Below are 13,732 nucleotides of genomic sequence, written 5' to 3'. Positions count from 1 at the left end.
AATCTAGACAGTGCGGTACTGGCGTAAGGATAGACACACCAAATAGAAATATTCTGAGAGTCCAGAAAAATAAACTCTTACATTTGTGGCCAATCGATTTTTGGCAAGAGTCTCAAGATCATTCAAGGGGGAAAGAAGAGTGTGTTCAACAAATGGTATGGGACAACATACATGCGGAAGAATGTGTTTGGACCTCTATCACACACCATATAGAAAAATTAACTCAGATGGATGATAAACATAAGAGCTAACACTATAAAACTCTTGAAATAAAGCATAAAGAGTAAGTCTTCGGCCGGGCGCAGTGGCTCACGCCTGTAATCCCAGCACTTTGGGAGGCTGAGGCGGGCGGATCACAAGGTCTGGAGATCGAGACCATCCTGGCTAACATGGTGAAACCTCGTCTCTACTAAAAATACAAAAAATTAGCCAGGCATGGTGGCAAGTGGGGAGGCTGACGCAGGAGAATGGCGTGAACCCGGCAGGCGGAGCTTGCAGTGAGCCAAGATCGAGCCACTGCACTCCAGCCTGGGCAACAGAGCGAGACTCTGTCTCAAAAAATACATAAAAATTAAAAAAAAAAAGAGTAAGTCTTCAAGTGCTTGGATCAGAATATGGTTTTTTAGATCTGACACCAAAAGCACACAGGACAAACGAAAAAGAAGATAAACTAGTCTTCATACTACAGTCTAAGGGCTTCTATTTTTCTCAGCTAAGTTTAGTGTGAGACACTCAGCGGAGTATGGAAAAAGGTAGAGAGGGAAGTATAAAACGGTTGATCTGTAGAACAAAAGACTAAGAAACACAATAACATTGCTAGCTAGTGTTGAGAGTCCAAATCCACCTGAAATTCCAGACAGACAATGAATTCCAAACCTGATACAGTTTGGATGTCTGTCCCCACCACCCCCCAACACACACAAACCGCATGCTGAAATGTAATCCACGATGTTGGGGGTGGAGCCTGGTGGGAACTGTTTGGGTCATGGGGGCAGATTCCCTCAGGAATGTCTTGTGCTGTCCTAGGGATAGTCAGTGAGTTCTCATGAGATCTGGTTTAAAAATGTATAGCACCTCCCTCCCATTCTCGCACCTGTTCTCACCATGGGTGCACCTACTCCCCCTTTGCCTTCTGCCATGATTGAAAGCTTCCTGAGGCCTCACCAGGAGCAGATGCCAGCACCATGCTTCCTGTACAGCCTATAGAACCAAGAATCAATTAAACTTCTTTTTTATAAATGACTCAGCCTCAGGTATAATGATGCAAAAACAGCCTAATACAAAACCATTTCTATGTATTTATGTGATTTTTTTTTCAACAATGTTCACCCATGTGGTGCAGACCCAGAGTAGGAAACTGGATTCATCCAGAGTCAGGGTTTTTGTAGGTAAAGACCAGAAAAGGAGTTCCTGATATTTACAAGGAAATTAAAGGATGACCCATGAAATGTAAGCGGTCAAAAAAGATGTGAAGACAGAAGGTAGTGAGAAAATGGTGAGATGATCTGAGGGGTCTCAATGGCTCCCAGCACTAAGTCCATGGCATGCTTGAGCAACTGACCTATAAGGAGGAGAGATTATGCCCAAAGAGTAGAATGTTCAGAATCTGGCATTTCTGAGGTAGCATCATCTGTAACAGTGGTAAGATTCAAGTGTGGAAACAGTGTGTGGCTAAAGTGGGGCAACAAAAAGATCACTGCAGATAAGTGAAAAGATGCATGAGAGCTATCTCTGCATTCAATAAAACAAGTTCAAAACCAAACTTCCCTGATTTTAAATGCAAGGTTCATTAAGTGTCAAAAGAAATAGGTGCTACATACTCCCACCAAAACAGAAACTCAATGTTAAAAGATGCCAAGTTGGTACTTTTTCTATAGAAACTCCTGGTTTGTCTCGTCTCACCTTGACCATGGCCACATTCCTCACTCCTAAGAAGTGTTGTGACACCAAAAGAATTAGAGAAAAAAATGTTAGATGTGTCCTGAAAAACCTAAATCAGCATATCATAAACTCCCCATGAACATCTAAGATACATAAATCAGAATGACTCCCATGAGGGTTAGGGAAAAAAGGGGAGAAAGGGACATTTCAATTGGTTAAGAACACCTCAGGCTAAATATGACTATTAATCTTCAACGATGTATGAGTTCCTCTCTCTAGTGTCTACTCATCATCCCACCTCACCCTATATAATGTTTTATTAAATGTCAGTGAAGGCTTCAGGTTTGGGTCAGTTCTAATCAACTGGTAAAACATTTATAGCTACATTTATTTTGAATTTCAACACAATAGTAAATTTGGTATATCAATAAAAACAGTAAATCTGGTAAACCAGTAAATCTGAAAAACAGTCCATTTAAATTAACCATACAAGATATAATTTTTAAAAATAAAATTAAACACAAAAAGTTAACGTTCCTAAACCAAGAATTATCTCAGGTCTTTGAAAGGAACCAAAAGGAACTACTGCCTACACTTCCATTTCTCTCTCAGAGGGAGGCATAACTTCTCCCCATTCTCTTGATCACCCACTCCATCCCTTCACTCACTGCCTCCCTACTAAAAAATTGCTAGAATCATGATAGCTATAACAGATATGTTAAAAGCAAATGCAGTAGGACACACAAAATGCACAACTCTGAAAGCAAATTTTCTAAGAATCACTTTCAAACCTGACACATAACCTTCTTCAGTCTCTTTCACTCCATTTATTTCTCTTGTAAAACTTTCCTTCATATACAGACTGTCACACTTTTTCCTAACAGCAAAATGTTCAGTTTATTAGACCACTTTGTGTGTGAGGGCACAAGGGAGGTGTTTTCCTACAGGGTGACAATCTGACCTTTGCTGAATAGCTTCCATCTATACAACAGCCTCACTGCCATTTGGTGAGTGGGGCAGTGACAACTTTAGCACTTTCCATTGTCTTAATCTTCTGAAATTGTTGCTAAGCTGGCATTTTTTTTTTTTTTTTTTTGACACTTGATGAGAACTGAATTGAATTAATGACTAACCAAAATTCCCTAGGATCAGCCAAACATTCTCTTTTTTCCTCTCGGATAATGCTCTCATTTATATTCTCTACTCTTGGTGTTAGAAGAGTGGGTGGCCAAATTCTTTCAGATCTTACTGTCAGTGGACTTCATTAGATATTCCTCTTGCTTCAGATACTCTCCCCATTCTTCACTGAACAATCTTACACTACCTAGTCTTCAAAGCCCCAAATTCCTCCTCCTTGATGATACTTCACTTAATCACACCACAGAAAGTCCTTTGACATTTTACTGATACACATTTCCTATCAAAAGAAGAGAGTAGGGAAAAAATAAACAAACACATTTCCACTGATTTATGGCCTAACACTGTTTAATATTGAGCAATTTTTATACCCTGCTGTTCCCTGAACTGAGCTCCTTAAGATTCCTCTCGCAATACCAAGTACCAGATGATCACAGTAAATTTTTGTTGACTGTTAACTGTGCTGCAACCTTACTAGAAAACCAATACATTGTGGCAAAGTTTTTTAAAATTCTATTCTGTTTGAATTTTTTAAAGAATTTTCTACAGGAACTAAAGGCAACAGTTGATAAAAAGGGAAAGATCTTTCAACATGTAAAGTACAACTTTCATCTTTCCTTAGACAGTAGAAGGCTGTGGTAATGAAATTCATACATCTGAAATTTTGCTTCAAGTTTTCACCTGTGTATCAGAAATTTACCTTCTCATCCAAAGCACCTAACTACTCAATTTCCTCACTGTGACATGTGACATAATGAGAGGACTGAGTCATTGTGTACCCCTAAAGTCCTATTAACAAAGGAGGATGGGGAGTGGCCTTTGAGGTGAATAAACTTCGGGAATACAGAGGATAGCTGACAGCTTGCTCTTCACGTTTCCTTTCCTATCTTGATTCTGGGGTCAGTTTAGGTCTAGGGAAGCAGCTATAGGAGAGGCAAGGTCTCTTCAGTCTACTACTTCCATGATACCAGATAAACAAGTATCAACTGGCTTCAATGGGATGCATAGATTGCAGAATTAGAAAGACTTGATTTGATTTCCAGCTCTACTTGTTTTGACTTGGAGCAAGTTTCTTCACCTGCCTGAGGAGCAGGCATTCCCCTGGGATTAAGCAGGACAATGTATGTCAGTATGTAAAGCATGGGACTAAGCCTACAGTAAGCCATGGCACAGTAAACATACTAAGTCATAAACAGCAGCTATTATTATTATTATCATGGCTCTACCAGGTTCCAGTCAGCCAGCGATGCCCTAATCAACAGCTTATTAGCTATGAGGTTTGAACTCAAACAGGAACTAGGCTTTTGTGATTGGGCTTTATATTTTTTTCCTTCAAGAATGTCTCTTTAGAGCACATACCAGGCACTCAAATGGCTATGCTTCAAGAAAAAAAAAGGAAATGTGTTTTCCATTTTTAATTAATTTCAGATGGTGGACTTGAGAAAAATCAATCTCTCTAGAGTCAGTCTGCCTGTGTTAGAATCCTAGCTAACCCACTTAGTAAGCTGTGTGACTTCGGGTAACTTTATCTGGGTTTTTTTTTTTTTTTTTTTTTTTTTTGGTCTCCTCATCTGTAAAGACGGGAAATAGTAACAGCAACTCCCTCAAAGGATTTTTACGAAAATTAATATACATAAAAGGCTTAGAATGAAACTACGGAACAATGGTTTTGTTGTCCAAAATTCTTATTCTGCTAGCCAGTAAAAATAAGGCTTACTAATCAGCTTAATAAGTTGACATTCTTACTAAAAATACTAGGATGCCAACTGGCATTTTCACTTTTAAATTGTTAATAGTTTCATACAATGTTTTAACCCTGAGATATATCACTTCATTACCAGATATCAGCTAAAGTAAAAATTTATAATTTGTATGAATTATTTCCAGTGAAAAATCAAACTGGTAATGTATGATTAAATGTGTGGCCCAGAAAAACCCAACTTCTATTATTTTCTTGCTGACATAAAACTGTTCCCACAAAATTAAAAGCTTTCTTTATAAACTGAGCATGTTTTCTTCATGGCATGTTTCCACTTTTGTGAAGATTATATATTGACACATTAAAGCCGTTTAGTGGCACACTATATGCTTAAGGGGTCTGAACTAAATGCATACTCTGAACGAAATTCCTTTGGTTCACAATAATCTCTTAAGGTTCACTTATGGTTCACTTTTCCTACTTCCAACAGCAGGGCTCATGCTTCCAACTGTCCCAGGGCTTCCAGAGTTATTTCCAACCAGCTGACTAAAAGAATGTATGTTAATAAGGGTGAAGGGAGAAAGACAGTATAAAAAGGAATTGATCAAAGAACATGAGAGGAAATAAGGGGTTGAAGAGCCAAGATGTGCACTCAGTGGTACAAAACATACCCCTCAAAAAGCTAAAAATCCTGTTGACAAGCTTCTAATTAAATTTGTCCCACAATGAATATGTGAAATATACACAGCAATATGATTTGTATGGTGATACATTATTTGCTTCGAGTACATAAATTCTTGTTATTTTGCTCTTTACTGTCTGACATCTTGGACACAGAGTAACCGACAAATGCAAATGGTGAATGCATCCTTACAAATAAGCACAACTCATTATTTCATGAAGGTAATAATTTTTATTAGAATGTTCTAAAGAAGGAGGAGGTGCTTTACATTTCTGAAATATTCAAGGAGCTAAATATATTTACTTTTCACTGTCCTGTGGTGAACAGAACTCTCTTACTCCTCAGCCTACTTTCTGCCTAGCTAGCTGGGTATGAGGAATGTCTACACAGACTAAGGAAATTAGGATACAAACAGTTCCCAGTATATCTGCTATTTTCGTGGAGATAAAGACTATTCTTTTATTTATAAACTTGGATACAGCAAATAAATGTCATCCCAAAATGAACATGATATGAGAATTTGATAAGAAATTTGTAACTCATCTTACGGAAGAAAAAACTTGCCATGATGATAAACAGTATCAATTTCATAAAGGTTTCCTTGGCTATGTTTTCAAGTTAACAAAGGCAACAAGTATGCTATCCATAATATATATCTAAAGTGTGTAAATACATAACAGTATGTATGTGAAGTTCTACAACAGATGTGAATATTTACATGCATCTCTTAAATACAGGTATCAGAGTGAAAGACGCATAGAGAAAAATAATTCCTTTGGCAGAGCAAGTTTTATGGTGTAATTTACTACCTGCTTTCTATCTTCCCTATCCATTCCCACCTCCCTTAACACTAAGGAAAGGTGAAACAGCACTAAGCACCTTGAGCCCAGAGATGGAAAATGGGAAAACCTTCCTGTTTCTAGCTGCTTTGACCACCACACAGGGTCTCAACAATAAAGAAATAAATACACCCTACTACCTTCACATATTTTTGACTGATGAATTCTATAAGAAACATTATACAAAAGCTTGTTAGTACCAAGAAGTACAATGAAATGTTTACTGAGTCCAGTTCCTCATGAAGCGCAAGACATAAGGAATTAACACACTGAAAACTTTCTAAATCCCTTTAACACTCAGTCTATCTGTGGCTCCGAAACCTGGCTGTGTGTTAGAATCCCCTATAGAGCTTTTATAAGCTGCTACAAGGCAGCCTTTCAAATGAATGATGCAGCTCTGTAAGTAGGAATATGGAAAGATCTCCAAGATACGCTTGCTGTAAAGCAACAAAAGCCAGGGGCATAACAGTTTGTATGTGATCCCCCCATCCCTATGTTTGTAAATGCAAGGTATATGTCTGGAAGGACATGCAAGAAATTGGTAACAGCAGTTGCCTCTGGGAAAGAAAACTGAATGGATATAGAATGGAGAAGAGAATTGCTTTTCACCATAGAACCTTCTCTATACCTTTTGAAATCAGCAGTGTATATTGTTTATTTTTAAAAAGGAAAACACATTCCTGAGCCCCACCTTTGATCTACAGGGAAAGTTAATGAGTGTGGCCCAGTAATCTCTGTTTTGTTTTTTTTTTGAGATGGAGTTTCACTCTTGTTGCCCAGGCTGGAGTGCAATGGCACAATCTCAGCTCACTGCAACCTCCACCTCCCAGGTTCAAGCAATTTTCCTGCCTCAGCCTCCCAAACAGCTAGGATTACAGGCATGAGCCACCACGCCCAGATAATTTTTTGTATTTTTAGCACAGAGGGGGTTTCACCATGTTGGCCAGGCTGGTTTCGAACTCCTGACCTCAGGTGATCCACTCGCCTCGGCCTCCCAAACTGCTGGGATTACAGGCATAAGCCACCGCGCCAGGCCGCAATAATCTCTGTTCTTAACAAGTTCTCCAGGTGATTCTTTTGCAGCAATCTCAGCAGAGAAACGGCACTGAGGAAGTACTGATCTAAAACTCTAGCATAATGGCTAGTAAGACACCAAATTTACAGTGTCTTCCTATGAAAGCTTCGTTGGATTTTAAGCTCCTTAAAGACATGGGTAATATTTAATTCAGAATTTCCCACTGCCCACAGATCTACCTAAAGCTGATTACACAGTGGATTCTCACAAAATATTTACTGATTGACACAAAGCAGGAATGCCAAGAACATCAGGGAGACATTCGTTTGAGCTACCATCTTGGAGCCCATTTAAATACAAATTTTGCAAATACAAAGGGATAGAAAACGAATGTGAGGGGGACAGTATAGAACTGATTATTTTTTCTTTCAAGAATTTATTCTGAAATGTCCATACATTTTTTCAATGAAAAAGGACATACTCAGGCAAGTATAATCCTCTTGTACAGAAACAAATGTATATATTATTCAAATGTATTATTATTCATCACAAATGTATTATGTCCATTTACTTTTCCTTTCATGTAGTTCCTAAATGTCCCTATCTTAATCTGACATTAGGAATCTGATATTCTTCTAGTAAAAGAAGACAAATGAATTATAAACAAAATAAATATGATATTTAAAGATGAATGAATAATCATCTAAAACTCTCCAATCCAGCTGACAGTTTTATTTCCCATTGCAAGTATAGAAGGGAAAACTATATTTTCTAGGGCCTAATGAAACCTATAGAAGATTGAATATATACAGGAATAAGAGATCACACCCTGGAATAAAAGATAACAGCAAAAACTTATATATCTAGGACACTTAGTGATGAATCAACTACAATGGACAAGAGTCAACAAAGGCAAATCAAGTAGATCTAGTTTTCCTACTAACCTTTCTCATCTCGTAAATAGTCTTCAGGGCCTGTATCTAAGGGGAATAAACACATTACAAACCAAGCCAAGTCAAGCCAAGAGAAAGCATTCATATTAAAGGCTTCTCTGCCAGAACAGAAACTAAGGTAGCCTTCTAAGGAGAACTTAATATCCTTAGCAAGTTTTTTCATTCTTGATGAACGATGAGTTAGAGTAGGGGTCTGAACCACAAAAATCTTGTCATAACTGGCAACAAATATCCTATGTGGAAATTTATATATGACCCAGAGATCTCAAAGAATTTTAATACATGGCCAGAAGTGGTGGCCCACACCTGTAATCCTAGCACTCTGGGAGGCCAAGGAGGACAGACTACTTGAGGCCAAGAGTTCAAAACCAGCCTGGGCAACAAGGTAAAACCCCAACTCTACTAAAAATACAAAAGTTAGCTGGTTGTGGTGGCGCACACTTTTAATCCCAGCTACTTGGGAGGCTGAGGCACAAGAACCACTTGAACCTGGGAGGCGGAGCTGACAATATGAGCTGAGATCATCCTACTGCACTCCAGCCTGGGCAACAGAGTGAGACTCTTGTCTCCAAAAAAAAAAAAAAAAAAAAAGAATTCCAATACAATTACAAATCAGAAGTATCCATCAATAGCAAAATAGGTGGCACTGAGTTGCCAGGAAAGGTCAACAGCAAGCTCTGGACCATTCTATTTCAAAGCATAAAAGTCAGGGCAATATGTAAAGTATATAAAGTGTAAGAAGGATTTTTAACATATTCATATGTTGGATCCATTCAAAAGATAATTTGTCATTATAGGTTCCCCAAAGTCCATTTTGTAACTCCTTTTTTTTTTTGAGACGGGGTCTTACTCTGTCACCAGGCTCGGCTCACTTCAACCTCTGCCTCCTGGGTTCAAGCGATTCTCATGCCTCAGCTTCCCGAATTGCTGGGATTATAGGCACGTGCCACCACACTCAGCTAATTTTTATATTTTTAGTAGAGACGGGGTTTCACCATGTTGGCCAGGAAGGTCTTGATCTCCTGTCCTCGTGATCCGCCCGCCTCGGCCTCCCAAAGTGCTGGCCATTTTGTAATTCTTAATTTCCATGAAAGGTCACATGATCAATGACTGGCAAATGTATGAAAAATATAGGTGGTCCTTGCTTTGCACGGTAGAGCAGGACCATAAAAGTAACCATGCAAGCTGAAATCACACCAAGTGATTTTAATAATCAATGGGAGAAATTACAATTGTTCTGGGGATCTTTAAAAATGTTTGTCAAAGCATTAAGAACTCTCTTACTGTTGGTATAATATATAGAGAAATGAAAAAATAGTAAAAACTAATACTTCTTTAGTACACTATAATTTAAAACATTATGCCATTTAGCATGCCTTCACTAAGTGCCTCTGGCTGCCTGTCTAGAGTTCCACAAATGGTGGCAGTGGCAGCGTTCCCATTGTCAGTTACTTATTTTATTACTCCATTTATACTCAATGGGATTTTACTTCCAGGGTTATCACTTTTTGTTTCTTTGTTGCTGTTTCATCCTTACTGGCCACTTCCCACTTCCGATTATCTATTTTGCTAATAGGTCATGTAACTTTATACTGAGAGACAAGGAGGCAGCATAACACGCTCTCCTGTCTGTGTGTAAACTGAAGAACAGACGCATGCCTGTTATTTTTGCAGTGATTTCTGATCTGCATACTGAAGAGCTGGCAGAAGAGTCTGTACTTTATGCATTCATAGGTAACAGACCATGGTGACTGAAATTTGAATCCTGGGTAACTAGTGTTGTTATCTAATGGTAACTGAAATCAGTGCACACCAGAACCCTGCAAAGCAAGGACTGGCTCTATAGCATTCTCTTAAAAAGCATTTTTTTAAAGTGCCCTGGACAGGCACAGTAGCTCACGTCTAAAAATCCCAGCACTTTGGGAAGCTAAGGCGGGAGGACTTCTTGAAGCCAGAAGTTCAAGACCAGCCTGGGCATGGTCTCTACCAAAAAAAAAAAAAAAAGTTTTTAAAAATTAGCCAGGTATAGGTAGCACGTACCTGTAGCCCCAGCTACTCAGGATGCTAAGGTGGGAAGACTGCTTGAGCCCGGGAGTTTGAGGCTGCAGTGAGCTATGACTACACTGCTGCATTCCAGCCTGTGAGACAAAGTAAGACTCTGTCTCTTAAAATTTAAAAAAAAGACAAAAAACAGTGCCCTGCAGGAGTCAAAGTTATTCACAAAAAAGATTCCACAGTTCATAAGAGAAACATAAGGGAGACACTGGGCTGAGATCGAATCACCTTTATTTACCAGCAATACTTCTCAGTGAATTCAACAAGTTAATGAGCACTTTGAATTTCCATGATGGGGATCAAGCATAAGTGATAAATACTGTACCCAACCTCAGGTCTTTCTCTCTCTCTCTTATTTTTCCCCCACAAAACACTTCATGGGTTATTACTTTCCACCTTGGAAAGTTGCCTTAGAAGCTAACTTTCAGAATTCCCAGCTGTGAAGAGTTTATTATAAATTTGTTTTTATAATTATAACTGTTACAATTTTATGATTTAAATTTACAAAATTAAAACATTTTTAATGTTTTGCAATTTTACAATTGGTACAAAGTACCAATAAACCAAGTGTATAGTAAAACCACCCCTTTATCAACACAGGGGACTAAAATGGTGACAGCATTACCAAGCATTTACTGAATACTAACAAAGCATGTTAATGAATGCATATGAACCAAAGAAGTCAATAACTGATAAAACACTAAAACTTTCTAAAACTATCTTTTTAACCTCAAAAGATACAAATTGTCTCCAATTACCCTTATTACAACATAATTAACAAGTATTTGTAGGACACTTTCTAGGCTGAAGTCTAATGACTGAGTCAAATCTTCTTACGTAGATCAAAATACAAGACCTACATAAGAAGCAAGATATAACATATCTCTAAGCCAGCCATATGATTTTCTTCTAAATAAAATTACCCGGAAGCCAGGGCTACCCTTACCCACCAGGCAAAGCTTCTATCCTAGGGTAAGAATTCAAAGATACAATCTAGCACCACATGTACTCTGATTTCAAAAATTCCAACCTTGCCTGTCAGGTTTATTTAAGTGATATTTGCCAAATCCCTTTTGCACAGCTTGACTCCATTCCTGGCTAGGGTCATCCTTTTGTCACCAGTGTATCAGAATACGGAGTGGCAATTTAAGAAGACCTGTTGCCTAATCCCACGTGGAAATCTTATTTTGCTCTAGTTAAGAAAACAAAATTAGAAGGAGACAGTGGGAGTTGGTCAAAGCAGAACAGGCAACAGGAAAAAAGAATCGCAAGGAAGGAGATAAAACACTATCAATAAATGGCAACTGGTATGGGGCAATTTAGCGCCCAAACAGTCCAGCAGCCCACACGGCACAGAAGATAACTGAGGTCCATGATACTTAGTCAACGAAATTATATGTCAACTCTTTTTAGAAGGATTTTGACAGACATGCTCTTAATAGAATACTACACTATTTAAAGCAGTTTAATCTCCTAAGTAACTTTTCTGAGGACAGCTACATATCACAAGCAGAACTTTCAGTTATAGGAAAATCTTATTTAGGTAGACCGTATCATTCCCCAAAGATGGTAAAGTGGTTGCTAGTTTTCTTATATGGCAATTAATCTGCAAAATGTTAACACCTCATTGCAACAGTTCTCATGCAAAAGGTTACTTACCATAATGGGAGGTTTCTAGTGTTTTGAAAAAGAAGGGATTCTAAAGGAAGGGAGAAATAAAACAACAACAAACAGCTTCAAATTAAAATCATATCACAAATAACCTTGAAGGTAGCAGGACCAGATATCTATTCAATGACTTTGACAGCCATGTTCATAATACATTTTGCACACAGATATAGGTAAATGAAATCATATAATTATACAGGCGTTAAGACACAAACACTATCATCATGTGAAAAACCTGTTATCAATGAAATCCAAACTCTATTTTCAAATCCTGTATCTCTTGCTTATGATCTTTCTTTTCATTAACAATTTACCTACTGGTTTAAGGTTGGAGTCCCCCTTAAGCAGGACCTGAGATAGGACTGCAGGCATTCACATGGGAAGTAATCCCTGGAAGCACGGGTAAGTGAATGGAAAAGTAAGACATAGAAAGGGAGGTAGCCTTGGGGACATCTGGAAGACTAAGTATAAGGGGCTTCAGAAAGGTCCCACCCAAAGGGAGAGGAAGTTAGGTATTTATTTACTATCTCCCAATAGATAACGGATGAGGGCTATCCCAGAGGCATAATGCCCTAGCATTTCAGACCCGCTTCAAGTACAAGCTGCTGAGCTGCTGCAGCCAGAGAACGCCCTCAGGCCAAGTATCAGGTGCTTTCAGCAAGAAGTATTCCCTAGACAGAGACAGAGACAGAGATGGAAACAGAGAAAGCCAGGGGATCCGGGTGGGGCTCCTACAGAGCCTGCTGCATATGTACAAGCCTAGTCTCGCAAACCTCTCATGCACACACCCTTAACTTTCACATTTATTGTAGAGATGTGCTCATCTTCATACTCACCATCTTCTCTATTCTCTTAGCCCAGCATCCTCTCAGGGATAAACACTGAACAAGAATATACGCAAAATGGTATAATAAATAGTTATAAGTAAATAGGTACAGGTTAAGTAAATAATACTTGGGTAATATTTAATACTTAATTACTGAACAAAGATCAAGAACAAAATTGTTCAACTTGATAAGGAAATCCACAATCGATCTGTATAGGAGGAAAAGAACCATCTTTAGATCTTAGGAATTCTCCGGAGGGAAAAATAATTATTTCTAGCAACTCACTATGTGACAGTTCTAAAGACATGAATAAAATCGGTGAATTCTTTTGTCCCACCGCTGAGGGTAGCCTCAGCTTTAGGCTGAACTAGGGTAGGCTCAGCTACCATGGATCCCTTAAGAGACTGGACCATTACGTAAAACACTGACGCCAGGCACAGTGGCCCATGCCTGTTAAACCTGGCCTTGGGAGGCCGAGGTGGGAGGGTCACCTGAGCCCAGGAGTTCAAGACCAGCCTGGGCAACATACTGAGACTCTGACTCTACAAAACTATTTAAAAATTAGCTGGGCTTGTTGGTGCACGCCTGTAGTCCCAGCCACTTGGGAGGCTGAAGTGTGAGGATTGCTTGAGCCTGGGAGGTCAAGGCTGCAGTGAGCTGTGATTATGCAACAACACTCCAGCCTGGTCAACAGAGTAAGACTCTAATTAATTAATCAACAAACAAAGAAATAAATAATTGAGACAGGGGGTGGTGGCTCACGCCTGTAATCCCAGCACTTTGGGAGGCCGAGGTGGGTGGATCACTTGAGGTCAGGAGTTCCAGACCAGCCTGGCCAACAGGACGAAACTCTGTCTCTACCAAAAATATATATATATATATAAAAAAAATTAGTCAGGTGTGGTGGTGCGCACCTGTAATCCCAGCTACTTGAGAGGCCAAGACAGGAGAACTCCTTGAACCAAGAAGGCAGATG

The 13,732-nt window shown here is 39.0% G+C and overlaps 1 protein-coding gene across 1 annotated transcript in view; it reads right to left on the bottom strand.

The window, feature by feature from the left end:
• Nucleotides 1-13,169, bottom strand: part of KDM7A (lysine (K)-specific demethylase 7A) — a 69,781-nt gene extending 56,612 nt beyond the window's left edge. The window contains exon 1 of the mRNA XM_011995499.1: nt 13,042-13,169. Coding sequence (XP_011850889.1) covers nt 13,042-13,169 — 128 coding nt within the window. The remainder of the gene's footprint in view (nt 1-13,041) is intronic.
• Nucleotides 13,170-13,732: the final 563 nt, after the last annotated feature.

Source organism: Mandrillus leucophaeus, unplaced genomic scaffold (genome assembly GCF_000951045.1).
Source record: "Mandrillus leucophaeus isolate KB7577 unplaced genomic scaffold, Mleu.le_1.0 Scaffold49, whole genome shotgun sequence".
Taxonomy (NCBI): domain Eukaryota; kingdom Metazoa; phylum Chordata; class Mammalia; order Primates; family Cercopithecidae; genus Mandrillus; species Mandrillus leucophaeus.
This window is presented reverse-complemented; position numbering and strand designations above follow the sequence as displayed.